General features: G+C 50.0%; 1 protein-coding gene across 5 annotated transcripts in view; it reads right to left on the reverse strand.

Moving 5' to 3' along the window:
- HSPG2 (heparan sulfate proteoglycan 2) overlaps positions 1-23,024 on the reverse strand; it is a 115,343-nt gene that overhangs the window by 41,880 nt on the left and 50,439 nt on the right. For all 5 annotated transcript variants that reach the window (XM_032231763.1, XM_032231760.1, XM_032231761.1 and 2 more), the window contains 15 exons: positions 20,528-20,668; positions 20,215-20,397; positions 18,836-19,015; positions 17,281-17,399; positions 14,247-14,358; positions 13,604-13,717; positions 13,281-13,408; positions 13,114-13,200; positions 11,025-11,074; positions 9,878-9,957; positions 9,303-9,443; positions 8,000-8,191; positions 1,746-1,838; positions 1,165-1,245; positions 69-299 (listed from right to left, as the gene is read on the reverse strand). In XM_032231763.1, the coding sequence (XP_032087654.1) occupies positions 69-299; positions 1,165-1,245; positions 1,746-1,838; positions 8,000-8,191; positions 9,303-9,443; positions 9,878-9,957; positions 11,025-11,074; positions 13,114-13,200; positions 13,281-13,408; positions 13,604-13,717; positions 14,247-14,358; positions 17,281-17,399; positions 18,836-19,015; positions 20,215-20,397; positions 20,528-20,668 (1,932 nt within the window). The remainder of the gene's footprint in view (positions 1-68; positions 300-1,164; positions 1,246-1,745; positions 1,839-7,999; positions 8,192-9,302; positions 9,444-9,877; positions 9,958-11,024; positions 11,075-13,113; positions 13,201-13,280; positions 13,409-13,603; positions 13,718-14,246; positions 14,359-17,280; positions 17,400-18,835; positions 19,016-20,214; positions 20,398-20,527; positions 20,669-23,024) is intronic.

Here is a 23,024-nt window from a genome sequence, read left to right on the forward strand (position 1 = left end):
GGGAGGGGGAATGTCAGTGTCTCCTCTGAGGCCTGCGGGTCCCACCGGGTTGAGCTGGGTCAGCTCACCTGGCAAGAAAGGCCCTGGTATCCGGGCGGGCAGCGGCATTCCTCCACTTCCAAAGCCCGGGGCAGGCTGGTGTAGGTGGGCACCGCGGTCTCCATGCTGACGCCAGCGATGCCCGCCGAAAGCATATCCGTGGAGTGGGTGGCGCGGATGAGGATCTCGTCCAGGTCGGCCAGGGCCATCAGCAGGTGCTCCCGCGTGGCAGGCTGCCCATCCGGTCGCTTCCAGAATTGCTAGGGAGAAAAAGGAGACGGGGAGAGCGGCTGAGCGTGGCAAGAGGCAGAAGCAGGGCAAGGCGTGGGATCGGCAGCTGGACTGCTTCTGCAGCTCAGTCTGGAGGCAACAAGGTGTCAGGGTAATGATGATTGAATAGCTGACCAGCTGCTGTAAGGCTGTAAATTGAGATGATGGCATAAGGATGAGTCAGCAGGGTTACTGTCACTTTAAGAAGCTGTGTATATATAAAGGAGGGTGTTTCTCTTTCCTTGTGTATTTCTCTCCTTGTGTTCTATCTCCATTGTGGTTCCCCGTGTAGAGTTGAAGATTGATTGCCTGGTATTTGCCTAACACGTGTAGGTATGTATATATAAGTCTTGTATATAAACCATTGTGTCAACACTCAATGCTGTCATGGGACAGAATTGAGGGGGGAGGGCGGAGTGCATTCCCCGCATATTGTCGGCTGGAATCGGATCTCAGATTACTACAGCCAGTTTGGGAGGGGTGCATCTTATAAAGTAATGTGATTTACGACACAGACTGAGGGGAGGGAAGCAACAGGGGTAAAGTTCAGAGATAAAGCAAACAAAGCAGAGGCTTGACTGCGAACAAATCTTGCCTAATGGTGCTCCAAATAAAAGACTGGTTTTGTATTGAAAACTTGACTCGATGCTTGTGAATCAATTAGGGCATTTTTGGGAAATATGATACAGTGTTTGAAAGACAAAACCCCTGTGTACTATATTTTCCTGAGTTGTCTCAAAATAGCAGTCATGCTGGATGCACTCTGACACAAGGGGCACACTGAGGTGCAGTGGAGTGTGCAGGAATGCCAGCCTGCCTGCTCCCTCCCCCTCCCACAACTCCCCCTTGCTTTACCTCCCGGAAGATCACTTCAAAGCCCTTGTGCTCGTGAGGCCGCAGCTCGGATAGGTAGGCCACCAGGGTGATGTCGTTGCCCTAAAGGAGAGGAAGAGCAAGGGAGGGAAGCCTTCCACAGCAGCTGGGGGATCCGCAAGCAGGGTCCCAAATCCTCCCCACCCACCCACTTCCTAGGGTGGCGCAGTGGTTAGAGTGCAGTACTGCAGGCTACTTCTGCTGACTGCTGGCTGCCTGAAGTTTGGCAGTTCGAATGTCACCAGGCTGAAAGTTGACTCAGCCTTCCTTCCTTCCGAGGTGGGTCAAATGAGGACACAGATTGTTGGGGGACAAGAGGCTGATTCTGTAAACCGCTTAGAGAGGGCTGTGAAGCGGTATATAAGTCTAAGTGCTATTGCTAGGGGGCAGAGAAGCCAACTGCTAATCCCGCTTCCTTCCTCCAAGACAGGCGGAGTGCTTGAAGGAAACCACAAACTAGAACAGCAGAAAAGGGAAGGGATAATCCTGAGGGAGGGGCTTCAACTTCCCTCTCCCATCCCCACAGGCCACTTCCAGGCAGGGTGCCCCCATCCCCAACTTACGGTAATCTGTACATCCGCATCGGGTAGCGGGGTGCCTCTCCCTCCGGCCGAGTAGGAAAGCGTGTAGCGAAGGCGTCCTCCATAGGAGCCCACCTGCACGGGTGAAATGGAGACCCTCTGTTCGGTCACTCGTTCCCCCCCCCCAGCCAGGAGGGGCTTCCGGTCCAAGTCAGGAAGATTCCTGTCAAGGTGCCCCCCCCCATAAACTGCTTCGACCCAGCGGGGATTTTTATCCTCCCTGCAACCCAGCGAGGTAGGCCAAGCGGAAGGCAGATCTCCTGCCATGGGCTTCCCTGCTTCTGCGCCTTTTCTCACAACCATCAAGCAAGCAACAGAGCAGGCACAAATCGAAAAGCTGCAATGGGGTTTTTCCCGGCTGGCTTAGCTCACGAGGCCTTCAGATGTGCCTGTGGGAGCACAGGAAGACCCCCTCCCCTTAAATGATGACTCTCCCTTGGACACCCCCCCCCCAAGTAACCTGGAGAAGAAACGTCCTTTTTAAAACTGTCAGTTTGTTGCATAAGTTCAAATCCAGAAAGCACACAGAGATAACTGATTCAGCTGGATTCATTAACTTCTTTATATACATAAGAATAGAGGAATAAATGTACAATACCAACAGATGATTCTTCCAAGTAAACACAAGGCAGGAGAGTTACAGGCAAACACAAGCAGTTAGTTTCATTTCAGCAGACAAGACTGCTTGTTTACTTCTCAGAGCAGCAGACTGCTCAAGTTTCTGTTTCAATTCTCTGCACAGATGCAGCTCTGTTTAAGTTCCCATTAGCTGACTTAGTTGCTATGTCTATTTATTAGTTGACCTTGTTCCCATGTCTCTCCCAGTCATGAATATTTTAACAAACTCCCCCCCCCCCCCCCATATTAATTCACACAGCCTCATTTGAGTTTTTAAAAGCTCTGGAAAAATCAACCTGCGAATGAGCTCACACATTCTCCACTTAAATCCGTGAAGCGCCACGCGCCATAAGGCTCCATGCAAGGCAGGTAGTCCTCGACTTACGACCACAATCAAGCCCAATGTTTCCATGGCTAAGAGAGGCATTTGTCACAAGGCGGGATTTCCCCATTTTACGGCGGTTCAATGAATCTGGTTTGCTTGTCAGAAGGTCGCCACAGGGGATCGCGTGCATCCCCAGGATGCTGCAACCGCCATAACTCTGAGACAGCTGCCGACAATCTGAATTTTTTAACCCCATGACCATGGGGATGCCTCAACGGTCGTTAAGGGTGAGACTCGACTTAAAACCTAAAATATTTTTGTTGGGGATTTTGCCAGAAACTCATAGTAAAGAAAATGTATATTTGATTATTCATGTTATAATAGCGGCTAGGATTGTATTTCCACAAAACTGAAAAAGTGAAGAGATCCCTACAGAGGAGAATGCGATGAGGAAAATATTAGAATGTGCAGAAATGAATAGATTAACACTGGCAATTAAAGATAAAGAACAAACTGATCCCTACAAAGGCGAATGTGATTAGGAAATGGGCAGAAATGAATAGATCTGTCATGGTGAACTTATGGCACAAGTGCCACAGGTGGCACCCGGAGCCATTTGTTAGGGGACACAAGGCGTTGCCTCCAGACTGTGAAAAACTGGCCTTGTGGGCAAACCGGAAGCTTGGAAACGGACTTCCGGTTTGCTCGTAGGGTCATTTTTTGCCCTCCGGAGCCTTCAGGGAAGCCTCCTGAAGGCAAAAACCGCCCCTATGAGCAAACCGGAAGTCCGTTTCCAAGCTTCCGGTTTGCCCACACTGTTTAATGGAAAATGGATTGCTTATATTAAAATAAAATGCGAGAAATAAGTTGAGGACTACCTGTAATGAGCTGCTGTCACGCAGGACAGTCGGGGGGGGGGGGAGAGAGAGAGAGAGAGAGAGAGAGAGGGAGAGGGAGAGGGAGAGGGAGAGAGAGAACAATGCCATGCTGGGTCCCAGGCTCACCACCTGGGAAGGGGGTTTACCTGGTTGCCTAGGAAAGATCTGGGCAGTTCCCAGTAGAAAATGGCTTCCGGAAGTTTGGGAAGGCCTCGGTAGAGCAGCCAGCGCTGAGGCAGAAGAGGGGAGCCGGTTCTAGTGGGCACCCCGTCAACCCTCACACACACAAGGGACACACCAATGCCACCACCCAGCCCAGTAAAGAGCCCACGCTTCTGTTTCCCCACACACAGACACTCACGCGCCCCCCAGGGAAAAGGGCTTCAGGAATTCAAGGCGGAACAAAGCATACCCCACCGCACCCCACCATTTTAGGGAAAAAGGACCTTGGGATGGAAAGCAGCCCACTCCCTCCCTCCTTTCTTCTCCTTCTCTCTTCCCTAATCTTCCCTTCTCTTTCTTTTTCTTTCCTTCCTTCCTCTTTCCTCACTCCTTCTGCCTTTCCTGTCCTTCTCTCTTCCGCTCCCTTGCTTTCCTTTCCTCCTCTCTTTCCTTTCTTTCCTCCTTCCTTCCTTTCCTTTCCTTCTCTTCCCTTTCTTTCCTCCCTCCTTCCTTTCTTTCCCTGTTCCTTCCTTCCACCTCCCCTCTTCCTTCTCTCTTCCCTAATCTTCCCTCATTCCCTCCCTCCCTTTCCTTCTCTCTTCCCTAATCTTCCCTCTCTCTTCTCTTCCTTCCCACAAAAGAAAAGGTTTCAAGCTTTGGATGTTTCGACATCTGCTGCCCAAAGGCCACTCCCAGCCTTGTCTGCATTACACCCCCGGAAAGGGTACCTTTGGGGCCTCAGCCCCCCAGAGTCGGTGCTTGGAAGAAGAAAGCAGCCGGCTGTCGGCATCAACAGACCGTCCTTTGGGAAGGCCACCTGCCTGGACTCCAGGGCAGAGGATGTGCAGCCCCATCCAGAGAGAAGGTGAGGAAGGAAGGAAGGAAGGAAGGAAGGAAGGAGAAGGGAGGGAGGAGAAGGAAGGAAGGAGCAAGGACAGATGGAAGGAAGGAAGGAGGGAGGGAGGGAGGAGGAGAAAGAAGGAAGAAAGGAGCGAGGACAGATGGAAGGAAGGAGGGAGGGAGGGAGGAGAAAGAAGGGAGGGAGGAGCGAGGACAGATGGAAGGAAGGAGGGAGGAAAGGAAGGAAGGAAGGAGGGGGAGGGAGGGAGGAGAAGGAAGGAAGGAAGGAAGGAAGGAAGGAAGGAAGGAAGGAAAAAGAAGACATGTTTTGATCCACCCAGGTTGTTAACTTAGTTAAAAGGAGGGGAAGGATGAGTTTGGAGTCAAGGGCCCCAGAGGGAGCCAGCAAGGCAAAGTTGCCCTGGGGAAACAGGGATTGCCAGCCCCCCCCCACTTCCGGCCAGATGCGTGCAGAGGTCAAGGTAGAAGAGGTGTACCTGGGGGGCTGAGCCGGGAGGGGCGGCCAGAGAAGGAGGGAGCAGAGAAGACCTGCCTGGGGGAGCAGCCGAGCCAGGAGGATGCAGAGCCACAGAGGGTCTCCGCATTTTGGCAGGCGGGAGGGACTTCGGGGGGCTGCCTTCTGCGGCAAAGCGGGAAAGCATCTCCCAGACATCGGCATCCTGTCTCAGCTGGGTTTCCCGGGCCTGATGGTTGAGCAGAGAAAAAAAGAGAAAGAAAGAGAGAGAGAGAGAGAGAGAGAGAGAGAGAGAGAAGAGAAAAGGCAAGAGGGAAAAGAGGCAAGGCAAGAAAAGAGAAGAGAAAAAAGAGAAAAGGCAAGAGAGAGAGAAGTCAAGTCAAGAGAAGAGAAAAAAGGGAGAAGGCAAGGCAAGGCAAGAGAGAGGGGTCAAGTCAAAAGAGAAGAGAAGACAGAATGGAAGAGAGGAGAGAGGAGAGGAGAGAAGGAGAAGGGAAGAAAAGAGGAGAGAAGAAAGGATGGGAGAGAAGACAAGAGAGAAGATAAAAGAGGAGAGAAGAAAAAAGAGAGGAGAGAAGGGGAAGAGAAGAAAAGAGGAGAGAAGAGAGAATAGAAAAGAGGAGAGAAGAGGGGAAGAGAAGAAAAGAGGAGAGAAGAGGAGGAGGAGAAGAGATAAAGGAAGAGAGGAGAGGAGAGAAGAAAAAAAGAGAAAAGGCAAGAAAGAGAGGTCAAGTCAAGTCAAAAGAGAAGAGAAAATGGAAGAGAGGAGGGGAGAGAGAGGAGAGAAGGGGAAGAGAAGAGAAGAGAGAAGAGAGGAGAATAGAAAAGACAGGAGACGAGAGAAGGGGAAGAAAAGAGGAGAGAAGACAAGAGAGAAGAGAAAAGAGGAGTGAAGAAGAGAAAAGAGAGAAAAGAGAGGAGAGGGGAGAAGGGGAAGAGAAGAAAAGAGAAGAGACGAGAGAGAAGAGGAGAGAAGAAAAGAAAGGAGAAAGGGAGAAGTGATAAGGGAAGAGAGGAGAGCGGAGAAGATAAAAGAGGAGAGGAGAGGAGAAGAGGCTGGCAGTTTTCCAAAGTTCCTCAGGCCCTTCCCAAGTCTGCAAGAGCTGACAGGCTCAGAGCTGACTCCACGTTGCCCAGGCAGGGATGCCCTGGCATAGCCTGGGGCCAGAGAGGCTCTGCAGTTCTCACCCGGGCCCGTTACCTGAGCAGCTCGCCTGCTCCTGCTCTGGAGGGCCACAGGCCCGGGGATCCGCCCCGCAGCCACTTCCTTCCTCAGCTGCTCCTCCGAGAGGGACGTGGAGTTCTGCCGGGAGGGAGGCAGACCAGTGAGGGCCATGCCAGCTGCCCATCCAAAGCCCCCAAAGTCACCCTTTGTCCCCGGGGAAGAACACAACAGGGAGGCCAGATGCCTAACTGCGGTGGGCACTGCGAGCAGCAAACAAGGGGAGCCGTCACACGAGGACAGACGGACCCCAAGCGCTGAGAAAGCGCAGCCCCCCAGACGGCTCCCCCTGGGATCTCAGCCCTACATTGCACCCCTGGTCTTCTGCCATCCTGCCTCCCCCCTGCAAGGACGCAAATTTGGAAGGGTGCCAGTCAGTGGTGGGTTCCTGATCCCGGTGCAACCAGTATGCTGCACACAGGGCCGGGCGTCCTAGTTGGCGTCCATGTGCACACCACCGCCTTGTGACACCCAGCTGCTCGGTGGAGGTCGCGCATGCTGTGCGCACTTGTGCAATTGGCCAGTTGCGTTATAAACAGCCATGGAACACGGGCGGGTGAATGGGCCAAATGAGCCACTGTACCGGTACAGTTGCTGCTGCTCCCAGCTATTACCGGTACACTGGTAACGGGCCGTACCGCCCGGAACCCACTACTGGCGCCGGTGTCAAAACAGGATAGAGCAATACAGGTCTGATTGCTAGCGTTTCCTCAGCTCAACACCCAGAGAGGACAGGAGCCGCCCCACGTTCTCTGGGGCTCCTGTATGGGCCTAGGTCAGCGTACCTTGTGGGCACGACGCATCCGGGCATAATAGGTCTCCCCCTGGCAAGCAGGTCAGGCAGGAAAGAAGGAAGAAGCAGCAGGAAAGAGAAACAGAGAAGTCAAATAGAGCCAGTGCCTTTCCACACCCTGGCCTCGGTCTTGGGGGGCAGAGGGAGAGTGGAAAGCCCCCCCCCCCCGATGTGCCACTCCCTGATCCTCATGCGCAAATCTGCCCCCTGTGAGCCCAAGGGGAGAAAAGATATTGATGTTGCCACGATCAAGGGATTTTAGGGAAGATGGGTATAAAGTATTTATAGATACAGTAGTGGCCAAAATTGTGGGAACCTTTTGGGAAAAGTGTAGAGTATTTTTGAAGTTTCCTAGCTAGTAACAGCACTTTTTTTGGAGGAGTACCAAAAGAAATAAATCAATGGCTAAGACACGGAGCTTGTTGATCAAAAAAGCCGGCAGTTCGGCGGTACGAATCCCTAGCGCCGCATAATGGAGTGAGCTCCCGCTACTTGTCCCAGTTGCTGCCAACCTAGCAGTTCGAAAGCACATAGAATAATAGGAACCACCTTTGGTGGGAAGATAACAGTGTTCCGTGCACCTTCAGCGCTTAAGTCATGCTGGTCACATGACCACGGAGACTTAAGTATTGCTCAAAGATCAAGTATTGGACAAAAGACTGACACCCACACCCTCACATTGACTGGGAAGAGGCACATAAATTGTCAGCGTTCCCTGGAGGAAAAATCAAGAGATTTCCTGTGACACACACACATACCTGTCCATCCCCGACGGAACAGAAGCCCCTGATCTGAGCCAGCCTCCTCTATGGGGTCCCCCTTCCTGTCAACAATCCCTTAATTCTGGCCAGACAGGAGGGTTTCCCCCACTCCCCAAAGCTTCTAGGATGCCGGATTGGCCCCGCCCTCCCACCGGGACTCACCTTGTCTCCCAAATAGGCGTCCGGCAGCTGCCAGTAATAAGATTCCTGGCTCAGCTCCCCAAATTGGTCATAGGAGAGCTGAGGGCCCTCGGGGGACATCTCTACTGCAAAGCCGGTCAGAAGGCGGACGCTGCGCTGCCTGTTCACCAGCGCAAAGCCCTGGAAATCTCCGGGATGGAAGGTGGTGCTGACCTGCGGGGGACAGCAGAATCGGTTGAGGAAAACCTTGTCGGAAGACCTCTGATATCACACACACACCCCAGGAGGGAAGTCCCAACTCCTTAACACAGGACAGGGGTTAAATTCAGCAGGTTCTGACAGGTTCTGGAGAACCGGTAGCAGAAATTTTGAGTAATTCGGAGAACCGGCAAATACCACTTCTGGCTGGCCTCAGAGTGGCGTGCAAATGGGGATTTTGTAGTATCCTTCCCCCAGGAGTAGGGAGGAAATGGGGATTTTGCAGTATCCTTCCCCCAGGAGTAGGGAGGAAATGGGGATTCTGCAGTATCCTTCCCCCAGGCGTGGAGAGGGAATGGGGATTTTGCAGTATCCTTCCCCCAGGCGTGGAGAGGGAATGGGGATTTTGCAGTATCCTTCCCCCAGGAGTGGAGAGGGAATGGAGTTTTTGCAGTATCCTTCCCCTGGAGTGGGGAGCGAATGGGGATTTTGCAGTATGCTTCCCCCAGGAGTGCAGAGGGAATGTGGATTTTACAGTATCCTTCCCCCAGGAGTGCAGAGGGAATGTGGATTTTGCAGTATCCTTCCCCCAGGAGTGGAGAGGGAATGGAGTTTTTGCAGTATCCTTCCCCCAGGAATGAAGAGGGAATGGAGATTTTGCAGTATCCTTCCCCTGGAGTGGGGAGCAAATGGGGATCTTGCAGTATCCTTCCCCTGCCACGCCCACCAAGCCACGCCCACAGAACCAGTACTAAAAAAATTGAATTTCACCACTGCCACAAGGGTATCAAACTCAAGGCCCGGGGGGCATGGGCAGCTTGTGGAGTACTTAGATCTGGCCCTGGGAACAGTGAAGAACCAGCCCATGATGCTTCTGCCAGCGAAAAATGGGCTCCGGAGCTCCATTTTCAGTTGCCACAGCATCTTGCAACCCTCTGCTAGTGAAAATGGAGCTTGGGAGGGAGCCCGTTTTTGCTGGCAGAGCGCTCGGGGCACCACTGGCACCCCCTCTCCCGACAGGAGTGACGTTGAAGTGGCCACGCCCCACAACCCACGCCCCGAGGTCAAATGCAACCCTGATGCGGCCCTCCCTCCACGAAATGGAGTTTTGACACTCCCGCCTTACCACGTCCCGGTAATAGGATGAGCTGGTGCATAGCTGGGTGACCCCCATGCAAAAGCAGGGCAGGCAGCCCAGGGGGTTCTCTGCGCTCAGGTGGAAGTGATGAGGGCGGCAGGAGTCACAGGAGAGGCCCTCCACGTGGTCCTGGAAGGAGGCAAAGGGGCTGCTGGGGAGCAGGAAGATACACATAGACACAGGCACACGCTCTGCGCGGGGAGGCAGGGGGCAAAGGAAGGCTGGCTATAGCAGTGGTCTTCAACCTTGGCAACTTTAAGACTTGTGGACTTCAACTCCCAGAGTTCCTCAGCCAGCTTTGCTGGCTGAGGAACTCTGGGAGTTGAAGTCCACAGGTCTTAAAATTGCCAAGGTTGAAGACCACTGGGCTAGAGCATGGCTGGAGATCTGGGGGGGCAGGATTGTCGTTCGAGGGAGCTGGGCAAGAGGCAGAGCAGGCTAGAACTCCTCTGCAGAGGAATGGGGGAATGAGGAGGAGGAGGAGGAGGAGGAGGAGGAGGAGGAGGAGGAGGAGAAGGTGGAAAGCACAGGGCCCCTTCCCCTCTGCCCTTCTCCCTGCCTACCTTACACTGGCATTGCCTGCTGGCATCACAGCGGTGGCTGATGCTGCCGTGTGGGTTGCAATGGCACCGGGAGCCGGGATCTGGAGGGAGGCAGAGAGGAAAGGGGGCTGTGGCCTGGTGGGCACTCTGGATGGTTTTTTTCCCCCCTTCTGTGCCATCCTTAAAGTCTTTCTTTTTCTTTCTCTTCGTTCCTTTTTTTTCTCGTTCTCTCCCTCCCCCCTTTCTCTCCTTCCTTCCTTTTCTTTTCTCTTCCTTCCTTTTTTCCCTCTCCCCCCCTTTCTCTCTCTCTCCCCTGCCTTCCTTTTTTCTTCCTTCCTTTCTCTCTCTCTCCCTCCCCCTCCCTTCCTCCCCACTCTCTTTCGCTCTCTTGCCTTCTTTCCTTTCTTCCTTCCCTCCCTCCCCATTCCCATCGTTCCTTCCTTTTTCTCTCTCCCTCCTGCTCCCTCCCATTCTCTCTCTCCTTCTTTTCTTTTTTTCCCTTCCTTTTTCTTCCTCCTCCCTTTCTCCCCACTCTTTCTCTCTCTCTCCTTCCTTCCTTTCCTCCTCCCCTCCTTCCCCATTCCCATCGTTCCTTCCTTCCTTTTTCTCTCTCCCTCCTGCTCCCTCCCATTCTCCCTCTCCTTCTTTTCTTTTTTCCCTTCCTTTTTCTCCCTCCTCCCTTTCTCCCCACTCTTTCTCTCTCCTTCCTTCCTTTCCTCCTTCCCTCCCTCCCCATTCTCATCTTTCCTTCCTTCCTTTCTCTCTCTCCCTCCTGCTCCCTCCTATTCTCTCTCTCCTTCTTTTTTCCCCCTTCCTTTTTCTCCCTCCTCCCTTTCTCCCCACTCTTTCTCTCTCTCTCCTTCCTTTCCTCCTTCCCTCCCTCCCCATTCTCATCTTTTCTTCCTTCCTTTTTCTCCCTCCCTCCTGCTCCCTCCCTTTCTCTCCTTCTTTTCTTTTTTCTTTTGTCCTTTCTCTCTCTCTCCCCCTCCTTTCCTCCCAACTCTCTTTCTCTCTCTCCTTCCTTCCCTCCTTCCCCATTCCCATATTTCCTTCCTTCCTTCCTTCCTTCCTTTCCATGCCAGTTCTGATTCCATCCTGTCAAGGAAGCTTCCCTTGTCTACATGGCCAACTCCCCATCACCTCCCCACCCTCCTTCCTCTGAACTCACCTGTGCACGGTTGACCCAGGCTGGGGTTCCCAACGTAGCCAGGAGCGCACCTGGGCCGAGAGAACAGGCTTAGTTAAGAAAAGAAGTGGGATGTTTGAGGAATTGTTGGAAATGTTTAAAAATGCACGAGCAACACTAAAAGGCAACCAAGAGGTAGAAAAGGAACCAGAAAAACTGTTGAAACCGGAGACAGGAGGAGAACAGACAAGTAACATAAATGAACTAGACGTTAACAAGATAGAAAAAGAAATGGAAATGGAAATGGAAAGCAAAGCTAAATGAGATTAGAGGCACAAAGAGAGTAGAGAGGAAAAAAAGGAAAAAAGAACAAGAAATTAGCCAAAAATAAAGAGAGAAATAACGGGAGATGGGAAAGAGAAATTTGGGGAATTTGAGAGATATCCAAAACAGCCTATCGAAAAGCGATAGAAAAAATTCAGAAGAAAAGATATAAGACATATACAAAGAAAAAAAGAGAAAAGAAAACTTGGGAATAGGAGATTAGCGGAATGGCATGAATTAGTAGAATGAAATGAAATACTGTGAACAAGGTAATAGTGTTATTTAGGATGTATGTGAGCTATATTAATACTTCTAAATGTGTCTCCCCAGTTGTTCCTGTTAGGTATAATCACAGACTGTACAGTTATAGAGACCAATTTGATTCTGAACTTAACAACGGCAGCAAGATTGTTGGTGGCGCAGTACTGGAAAAAGAAAGAATTGCCTACTATTCAAAAATGGACGTTAAAAGTAGTAAACTTAGCAGAGATGGCCAAAATCTCAGCATATTTGAAGGACCATTCAGATGAGAAATACAAGCTGGAATGGAGAAGATGGATTGACTATATTCAAAATAAATATCGGACTAAGAAATTCCAATTAGCCTATGAATGAATGAACAAGGAATGTTACAATTTATCTAAAGTTAGCTTAATAAAAGGGGAGTTAAAGTACAAGAGGAGCTAGGATGCTAAAGTTAGTTAGCTTATGTTAGTGTATGATTGTTAAATGTTTATACCCTGTATTTTGCTCTGGGAGGTTGGGGGAGGGGAGGGAGGGTTGGAGGGAGGGAGGGCAGGGTTGGGGCAGAGGGAGGGAAGGGGAAACATTTGTAAAATCTATTAAAACTCTTTAATAAAAAAATACTTCTAAATGTGTAAAGTAATTATGTTAAATGTTGATTAATAAAAATTGAACTTGAAGACATATGTTGCTAACAGAAAATAGATGGAAAAGAAATGATGTTGATTTATTTCTAAAGAGAAGAGAAAAAATGATATTTATATATGTTAACAATTGGAAATCAGAAAATATGAGTAGAAAAGTATACGGCTAAAATTGGAAATAATGGAAACATAATGTGGAATGAATTATGGATTTGTGGAAATGTTAAAGAAGGAATCTGGACAACACTGTTCAGAAAAGAATTTTTTATTACGTACCGTATTTTTTGGAGTGTAAGACCCCCTTTTTCCCTCAAAAAAGAGGCTGAATATCTGGGTGCATCTTATACACTGAATACAGCATTTTTGGCCCCCGAAAACCCTCCCCCTCACCAAAATGGCCGTGCAGAGCCTCTAGGAAGCTTTTAGAGAGCTCCTGGGGGCTGGGGAGGACAAAAATGAGCAAAAAATGGCCTGTATTTCGCTCAATTTTACCCCCAGCCCCCAGGAGCACTCTATAAGCTTCCTAAAGGCTATCCATGCCCTTTTTTTTTTTTTTACAAAAAATGGGCCGTTTTTTGCTCATGTATGCCCCCCTCCCCATGAGCACTGTACAAGCTCCCTAAAGGCTATTCATGCCCTTTTTTGGGGGGGAAATGGGCCCGGTTTTGCAAAAATGGGCCGTTTTTGGGAGGTTTGCAATGTGCAAAACCTTTTTTTTAAATTTTCCTCTTTAAAACCTTGCTGAATCTTATACTCTGGTGCGTCTTATACTCCGAAAAATACGGTAACTAAAATAAAAAACTTTTTATTAAAAAAAGGAAAAGAAGCGGAAACTGGAGCGAGACTGGTCCCAGCTGAAAGCCGACGGGTAGCCCCCTGTCAGGATCTCCCCAATGCCAGCAGAGGGCCCAGCTGCCTACCTTTCACACTGGCGTCCGATGTAACCCTGGGCACAGGAGTCGCAGGTTGGCTCTCCGTCGGCGTCCACAAAGCAGGTCCCCCTTTCCCTGCAGGAGCAAAAGAAGAGGAAGTCAACGGGACTGTCGTGGCGAGGAATGGGCTGCCGACGGTCATGGGTTCCACCTACTGGATAGCTGAGGATGGTCCGTGGCAGGGGCACGGCTGGCAGTCTCTGGGAGTCCCGTGTTGGGCATCCCCGTAGAATCCTGGCTGGCAGCGCTCACAGTGGAGTCCTTCCGTGTGGTGCTGGCAGCCCTGGAAGCAGGTAAGGAAGCTGGGTCAGCCAAGAGGGCAAGGGGTGGTGGTGGGAGTTTCCCAGGCTCCTCCTCATCACTGAGAACGAACGGCTGCTGGTCTGGGGTGGGCCAAGCAGTCCAGGACCCCTCCTTGCGCTGCCAAGAGTGATGGGGAGGCACTCCTCCTCCTGTTCCCACCCTGAAGCCTGCCCACCTGGCACTCTCCCGTCTCCATGTCGCACTCGGTGGCGTGCCCGTGGCAACTGCATGGCTCGCAGGTACCCAAGTAGAGTCCGCTGGTGCTGCGCGTGTACCCAACGTCACAGTCCTGCAACAGAGGAGGGAAGGGGCAGCTCAACAACAGCAGAGGGGAAGGTGATCCGATGGGCCTTTGGGCCGTCCCACTGACTGGGTGCTTTCCCCAGCTTCGTCACATGCACAAGTGTGCACTGATCAGACCGTGCTCCGAAAAAGCTGAACCTCCGGGTTCAAGCACACATGTGCATCCGGCGATCAGATGGCTGGCATGCATGTGCAGGCCGGTTTTCGGCACTGCCATGCAGGTGAAGAGCTTGCGCTCCGGAAAAGCCAAACTTCCAGATTCTGGCAGGCATGCCTGACTGACAATCAGTTGTCCCCAGTTTTTGGCATTGCCGCACAAGTGCCGTACACGCTGATCATCGTACACACTTGTGCGCCAGAAACCACAAACAGGCAAGACCGCGCGTGCGGGTGACATGGCTTCGTGTGCCACTTTGGCCATGCATGCCATAGATTCACCATCACGGGCCTAGATAGTCCTCTACTTATGCCCATAGGCTCAAGGGGCAACGCCCACTCCCCACCAGCCTGCTTACCTGGCAGGAGGGCCCTCGATACCCAGGCGGGCATGTGCAATCCTCTACCTCGGGGGCTGGGCTCAGGCCTGTGGAATGTGGTACCGCCACATCCATGTGGATGTCAGAGATCCTGTCAGAAGAAACCAAGTTATGACCACGGGTTCCTACTTGGAGAAAGGCAGGAATGGCCGATGAGCCATCAAGAGCCCCCTCCCACCACCACCACCACCACCAGCTCCTTGGCTCCCTCCCGCCTGGCACAATTCAGGGACTAAATGAAGAACAAGAAGATGTTACAGAAGAAAAAGAGATCGAAAAAGAAAAAATATACCCTCAGATGAAACTACAATCAGGAAAATACTCGAATGCGCAGAAATGGATAAAATGACAATAGAACTAAAAGAAAGAGAAGAATCGGACTTCTATAAAATATGGAATAAAATGTACAAGTGGCTAGAAAACAGAAGCCAATAGAAAATAGAGAATGCAAATGTATGGAGATATAAATAATGAATACTATTGTAAGTGTTAATACTTTGTTTGTTACCTTATAGGACAAGGTTATAGTGAGAGGAAGGCAATGCAGAAGGGAGAATTATAAAAGCTAAGAAGGACAGCCGATAGAGAAAGCTGTAAAATTACTGTATATTGTTAGGTATGTTCTATGTTTTGTTTTGTCTTATTGCGTTGTTTTTTCTTTGCTGTGTCTTTCCTATTGTTTTTAAAGATCAAAACATTTAATAAAAATCATTTATAAAAAAAAGAAAAAGAAAAATACTTAGATACAATACAATACAATAGCAGAATTGGAAGGGACCTTAGAGATCTTCTAGTCCAACCCTCTGCCTAGGCAGGAAACCCTACACCACTTCAGACAAATGGCTATCCAACATCTTCTTAAAGACTTCCAGTGTTGGGGCATTCACAACTTCTGGAGGCAACTTCTGTTCCACTGATTCATTGTTCTAACTGCCAGGAAAATTCTCTTTTGTTCTAAGTTGCTTCTCTTCTTGATAAGTTTCCACCCATTGCTTCTTGTTCTACCCTCAAGTGCCTTGGAGAATAGTTTGACTCCCTCTTATTTGTGGCAACCCCTGAGATATTGGAAGACTGCTATCACGTCTCCCCTAGTCCTTCTTTTCATTAAGCTAGGCATACCCAGTTTCTGCAACCGTTCTTCATATGTTTTAGCCTCCAGTCCCCTCATCCTCTTCGTTGCTCTTCTCTGCACTCTTCCTAGAGTCTCCACATCTTTTCTACATCATGGCAACCAAAACTGGATGCAGGATTCCAAGTGTGGCCTCACCAAGGGATTATAAAGTGGTATCAACACTTCACATGATCTTGATTCTATCCCTCAGTTGATGCAGCCTAGAATTGGGTTGGCTTTTTTGGCAGCTGCTGCACACGGCTGGCTCCTATTTAAATAGTTGTCCACTAGGACTCCAAGATCCCTCTCACAGTTACTACTATTGAGTAAGTACTGTTGATGATTATACTGGGATTTACAGTTACACACCAAAAGGAGACAAGGGGGATATGGCCCCCAAATAGGAAAAATTAATTAGCAAAGGTGGGATTAATGGGGAAAGATGGGAGAAAAAATTGGAGAAAGGTACTAAAACAATAAAATTAAAAAGGGGGGGGAGGTTGGAAAGAAAAAATATAGAAATTACAAGAACAAGAGGAAAAAATTGCTAGGCAAATGGGTGGAGAGAAGAGAATATAAGTGAAATTCCTGAGAAAAAAATGGTTGAAAGGAGGAAGGGAGGAAAAGAATCTACCACTAGAATATAATGACATTTGATAAATATAGCCAATGGTATATAGATAATATGAAGTGAGGGAAACAGATCAATATTATTAACTTGGTAAATATTTTAAATGGTGAAAAAAAGGGGGAAAGGTAAGTTAAACTTAGTCAAACTATCGTTAAATAAATGACTGATAATGATAACAATGTAATAATTTGTATTGACCGGATAAAAGGGAAATTGGATATAAATTGTAAACAATGATTAAGAAAAGGTTTTTAAAAAATTGTTATTAAATATAATTATTTTTTTTATTTTGAATGTGTTATAAAGGTATAATGTGGTTAGATGAGATTGAAAATAGATAAGGGAATGCCACTGTGTGGTTTTGTTTTAAATTTTGGAATATTTGTTATAAATGGACATTAAAACAACTATAGTCATATGAAGGATGAGGTATGATGATAACAATATATATAAGTATATGTGATGTAAAATAATTTGATATGAATCAGGTGATGACTGTGGAAGAGTTCCACAAAAACTCTTTGTAACCAATTGACACACTTTTTACATTTTGTAATGGAGGATCATTTGTTTTTTTTCTTCAAAAAATAAAAAATATTTGGGGAAAAATAATAGTATTAATTGTGGATAATTAACTAAGTGAAACGTTTACTATATAAAATTAAATTAGCAATAGCAATAGCAATAGCAGTTAGACTTATATACCGCTTCATTGGGCTTTCAGCCCTCTCTAAGCGGTTTACAGAGTCAGCATATCGCCCCCAGAGTCTGGGTCCTCATTTCACCCACCTCGGAAGGATGGAAGGCTGAGTCAACCTTGAGCCGGTGAGATTAGAACCGCTGAACTGCAGATAACAGTCAGCTGAAGTGGCCTGCAGTACTGCACCCTAACCACTGTACCACCTCGGCTCTATTCACGGTTATATGTCATTGATAGTAAAACAGAATAATAGATGGAAATGATGTGTGAAATTTGAATAATCTGGAGAGGCAAATAACGATACTGTTTATATATTAAGAAGAAATTAAAGTTAAGCTGGAAAATATGGAATGAAAATAAGAGGATTGACATGTGAAATGAAAATAGGATGTAAAATGAATTATGCATAACAGAAGATGTAAAGGAGGAAAAACCCTGACAACACTTTGTTTATAAAATATGTTAAAATAAATATGTAATAAAAAAGAGCCCACCCACTCACCAGCCCCCTGGCTCCCTCCTGTCTGGCCCAATTCAGGGCTTCTTTCACCACCACCCCAAACCCTCCTACCTGGTCTCGGAAGGCCGCTCGGCATAGGAGGCCCGGATCATGAAAACATCGATGTCAGCCAGCGCCATCAGGAGGTGCTGCCGGGTGGCATTCTGCCCATCGGCACGGTGCCAGGCTTGCTAAAAGAGAAGATGGGTGTCTGCCTGCGTGTGAAGGCTGCCTTTTGCTACCTAGAGCTGAAAATGACATGTGTGCTAGCCGTTCCCAACTCTAGGGGGCGGTGCTCATCTCTGTTTCAAAGCCAAAGAGCCAGCGCTGTCCGAAGATGTCTCCGTGGTCATGTGACCAGCATGACTCAACGCCAAAGGTGCATGGGACGCTGTTGCCTTCCCACCAAAGGTGGTTCCTATTTTTCTACTTGCATTTTTTTACGTGCTTTCGAATGGCTAGGTTGGCAGAAGCTGGGACAAGTCGCGGGAGCTCACTCCGTTACGCGGTGCTAGGGATTCGAACCGTCGAACTTTCTGATCGACAAGCTCAGCGTCTTAGCCACTGAGCCACCAGACCACACATACACACACAAACACATAAACTCCCTCCATTTTCCACAGAGGGTTCCCATCTGTGGCTGGGCAGGTAAAGCGAAGGCTCAGGTAGGATCTAAGTAGGGGTGGGCTTCAAAAATTTCAGCAATGGGTTCTCTGCCTGGTTGCTGGGTGGGTGTGGCCACAGTGAGTGTGGCCTAGTCATCCTCCTGCAGCACAGTAGGGGGAGGGTGTTTTCCCCTTCCCCAAGCTCCGGAGACTTTATACAATAGAATAGCAGAGTTGGAAGGGACCTTGGAGGTCTTCTAGTCCAACCCCCTTCCTAGGCAGGAAACCCTATACCATTTCAGACAAATGGCTATCCAACATCATCTTAAAGACTTACAGTGTTGGGGCATTCACAACCTCTGGAGGCAACTTCTATTCCACTGATTAATTGTTCTAGCTGTCAGGAAATTTCTCCTCAGTTCTAAGTTGCTTCTCTCCTTGATTAGTTTCCACCCATTGCTTCTTGTTCTGCCCTCAGGTGCTTTGGGGAATAGCTTGACTCCCTCTTCTTTGCGGCATCCCCTGAGATACTGGAAGACTGCTATCGTGTCTCCCCTAGTCCTTATTTTCCTTAAACCAGTTCCTGCAAGTTTTAGCCTCCAGTTCCCTAATCACCTTTGTTGCTCTTCTTTGCACTCTTTCTAGAGTCCCCACATCTTTTCTACATTGTGGCGACTTTCCTTGAGCCTCTGGGAGGGTGAAAACCTCCTCCCCCAGGCTTCAGAGGCCCTCTGGACACCGAAACGAGCCTGTTTCCAGACTCCCGGAACTTCCGATAGTCACGTTTCCCCCCTCCCCAAGCCTCCGCATAGGCCCTGCACTTACCTCGCGTCCAAAATGGGCCGCATGGTGACTCCTGGGAAGGTAGGGGTGGGAAGGGCAGGGCAGAGCCAGACAGGGGTGGGATTTGGAGGTTCTCCGAACTGGCCATAACGTTAGCTATGGGTTCTCCCGAATCCGGGCGAACCCATAGAAGCCCAACCCTGAATTGAAGGCTACTTCCAGCCAGGTTAGGTTCTCACCTCCCGGAAGGGCACGACAAAGGTGGTTGACTCCCCGGGCAGAGGGGTACTGGTAGCCATGTGTTCCAAGAAAATGCCGTTTCCCTGGATCAGAACGTCGGCCTGGTTGCGCAGCAGAGCAGAGCCGGGGTAGGCATCGTGGCTGATGGTGTAGTGCAGCTCTCCGCCGTACGAGGTCACCTGGGGATGGAGCAGAGATCAGACTCGGCGCTCGGCGTCCCCTTCAAACTCTTCCACCAGGGGGAGCCCCAGGATTGAAATCTGTACAGGTAGCCTCCCCAGGTATGACCCCCTCCCCCAAACAGAGCCCCAATTTTGCCAAATGAAATGGATCTCAAATGAGCTTTGACCATTTTACAGGCCCGGGAAGCGAGTCATGTGGTGGTTCAGCGAATCTGGTGGATTCCCCGCGGGCTCTGGTCATCAGGCGGCCGCAAAAGGGGGAATCACATGACACCAGGGATGCTGTGACCATCGTAAATAGGAGTTAAGTTGTCAAGAGTCTGAATTTTGATCATGAGGGTACTACAATGGTCGTAAATGTGAAAAACCTGTCATAAGTCACTTTTTTTAGCGCCCTTGTAACTTCGAATGGTTGCTAAACTTACGACGACTGTTGTTAAGTCGAGGACTGCCTGTGTTTATTTTTAATCATGAAACTTATTTGATGCCCATCTTGCAATCAACAACTCTGGGCATCTGTCGCTTAAGAACAAGCTAACAGTCTGGAGGTCAGTCAGCATAGGAATATCCTGTTCTGACCGAGGCTTCCCGAGAGCCTGAAGCAAACTCTTTGTCCCGACAAAAAACCCTTTTATTAATTGACTGTGAATTCCGCTCATTCACATCCAGCAAAGTCTTTGGAGGGAGGATTTACAGTCACAGACCTCATCTGGCTTGGAGAGCTGCCAGGCTGATAGCTGCAGAACGTGGCCAGGAGTCTGGGAGAGTCATGAGCCAATGAAGTGAACTAATTGTCTCCTGCAAGCTCCACTCCCCTTTCACTCCTCTTTTATTTCCTCTGGGATGGGCCATTCATCGTCCACCTGTGGCCTTACTCCCAAGTTGACCCCTGTTCTTTAGCTGTTCCCTTCGTCTGGCAACTCTGCATATGCTCACACTGGGAACAGGCTCCAGCTGTTCTTCTGCCTCACTGATGTCTGACTCTGAAGGCAGCTGAAAACTGGCATACGGCTCTGGTCCCCCCTCTGCCTCCAACACAGAGCCCTCCCTAGACTCCAGGACTGGCCCATGTTCCTCCCCAACCTCCTCACTTTCCGAATCTGCTGCCAGCTCCACTGGCCGCTGGCAGGCCACAACAGATCCCACCCGGCATCTGAACCCCTGTCCCGCCCTTCTCATTCCCCCCCCCCGGGCACCTTGTCTCCCCTGAAGCGCTCGGGCAGCAACCAGTAGTAGACATCCCGTGGCAGAATGTGGAAGGAAGAGAAGGTGAGCTCCGAGCCCCCTGTAAAGCGGATCCCCTCGCTGACCGTCCGGGTGTTGGCAGAGTTGGCGAGACCGAACTGCCCTCTCTGGGCATCCTCGTGAGTCAGCTGCACCTAGAGCCAGGAGCAAAGTTGGGGGGATCAATTGTAGAAAGGGCCTCGGAGGGAACTTCAGAGTTGTGCCTTTCTGGGGGTGCCTGTTCCCCTCCCCCTTCCTTGAAGGAGTCTGCCCCCAGTGCTCTACCTGATCTCTGTTCCAAGAGGAGCTGGCACACTGGCGTGAGACCCCCATGCAGAAGCAGCGGAGACAACCCTCGGGGTTCCCGTGGCTCAGGTGGAAGCTGCCCGTGGCACACTCATTGCACGACCGCCCTTGGACGTTGGGCTGGAGAGAGAGAGAGAGAGAGAGAGAGAGGGAGGGGAGGGAGAGAGGGAGGGAAAGGGAGAGCGAGGGAGAGGGAAAGAGAGAGAAAAGAGAAAGAGGAAGAGAGAGGGAGGGAGGGAAAAGAGAGAAGAGAAAGAGGGAGGGACAAGGAGGGAGAGAGAAGGAGAGGGAAAGGGAAAGAGGAGAGAGAGGGGGAGAGAGAAGAGAGGGAGGGAGAGTGAGAGAGACAGGGAGAGCAAGGGACAGGGAGAGAGAGAAAAGAGAAAGAGAGAGAGAGAAGAAAGAGGGGGAGGGGGAGGGAGAGAGGGAGAAAAAGGGAGAGCGAGAGAGAGAGAGAGAAAATAGAAAGAGGGAAGTAAAAAGAGAGACGAGAGAGAGGGAGAGGGAGGGACGGGAAGGGAGAGAGAGAACAGAGAGAGAAGGAGAGGGAAAGGGAAAGAGAAGAGAGGGGAGGGAGGGGAGAGGGAAAGGGAGAGAGGAGAGAATGAGGGAGGGCAAGAGAGAGGGAAAGGGAGATTAAGGGAGAAGGAGAGAGAGAAAAGAGAAAGAGAGGGAGAGAGAGATGAGAGAGGGAGAGGGAAAGGGAGAGAGAAGAGAGGGAGGGAGAGGGAGAGAGAGAGGGAGAGGGAGAGAGAAAAGAGAAAGAGATGGAGAGAGAGAAGAGAGAAGGAGAGGTAAAGGGAGAGAGAAGAGAGGGAGGGAGGGCAAGAGAGAGGAAAAGTGAGATTAAAGGAGAGGGAGAGAGAGAAAAGAGAAAGAGAGGGAGAGAGAGATGTGAGAGGGAGAGGGAAAGGGAGAGAGAAGAGAGGGAGGGAGAGGGAGAGAGAAAAGAGAAAGAAAGGGAGAGAGAGAAGAGAGAAGGAGAGGGAAAGGGAGAGAGAAGAGAGGGAGGGAGGGCAAGAGAGAGGAAAAGTGAGATTAAGGGAGAGGGAGAGAGAGAAAAGAGAAAGAGAGGGAGAGAGAGATGTGAGAGGGAGAGGGAAAGGGAGAGAGAAGAGAGGGAGGGAGAGGGAGAGAGAAAAGAGAAAGAAAGGGAGAGAGAGAAGAGAGAAGGAGAGGGAAAGGGAGAGAGAAGAGAGGGAGGGAGGGCAAGAGAGAGGAAAAGTGAGATTAAGGGAGAGGGAGAGAGAGAAAAGAGAAAGAGAGGGAGAGAGAAAAGAGAGAGGGAGAGAGGGAAGAGAGAGGGAGAGGGAAAGGGAGAGAGAAGAGAGGGAGGGAAAGGGAGAGAGAGAAAAAAAAGAGAGAGGAAGAGAGGGAAGAGAGAGGGAGAGGGAAAGGGAGAGAGAAGAGAGGGAAAGGGAGAGGGGAAAAAGAGGGAGAAGAGCGAGAAGAAAGAGAGAGATGGTTCACATGGGATGCCAAAACAGTGGCCGGCTCTGTAAACAGCCTCCGCCCTAAACCCTGGCTGCCAAACGGGAATGGCTGAAGTCACCCAGCCACCTTAAGCCAAGCAGCCTGCTTCTGTTGGCTCCCGATCAGCCTTTCCACACTCCGGGAATTTCCCCCCTGGATCACCTCCCCAGAATGAGGGGGTTATGCCAGGGGTGAGTTTCAGCCAGTTTGGATTAGTTCGGGCAAAGCGGTCATTCCCACGATCAGTTAGCCCCGCCCACCTGCCCCTGCTCTATTCCGTCCTATATTTCCTTTGTTTGAAGCCCAGCTGATTGGCGCGGCAGAGCGGATTGCTGCGTCTCAGCTGTTTTACTCACTCAGGTTGCAGGAAAAGATCAGATTTAGTGCTGATTTCAAAGGCAATGTGCGCGCGCCTGAAGTGAACTGGTTGTTACACCGGCTGAATCCCACCATTGGGTAGTGCCAGTGGTGGGATTCAAATGATTTAACGACCAGTTCTCTGCCCTAATGAGCAGCCGGGTAGGCGGGGCTCGATGGTCATGTGACCATGTGTGTGTGGCCACTCAGGTCGATGGGCGCTTCACCTAGCTGTTACAATATAATGAGGGTTAACCGGAGAGGCGGTTTCTGTAAGCAGGGCAACAAAGATTAGGCTAGAAACAACAGAATGTTTCCTTCCTGCCTTCCTTGCAGGATTAGCCCTGTAAAGTGGGGAAAAACAAAAGGAGATTTCTTCCAACAACCGGTTCTCCGAACTGCTTAGAAAGTTAACAACCAGTTCTCCCAAATAGGTGCGAACTGGCTGAATCCCACCACTGGATTCCGCCAAGCAGATTTCTACTCTGCAGGGCCAAACACTTTCTAATATTTTAATCTCATGCCCTCTTGGATTCAGACGTTCAAAAGGGAAACAAGAGCCGAGAGGACAAGATTGGCTCGGCACAGCTTTTTCCTGAAGTATGGGCTGGTGTGTGCTTGCACGTATATATACATTTGGAATTTC

The sequence above is a fragment of the Thamnophis elegans genome, chromosome 15, assembly GCF_009769535.1.
Source record: "Thamnophis elegans isolate rThaEle1 chromosome 15, rThaEle1.pri, whole genome shotgun sequence".
Classification (NCBI taxonomy): Eukaryota; Metazoa; Chordata; class Lepidosauria; order Squamata; family Colubridae; genus Thamnophis; species Thamnophis elegans.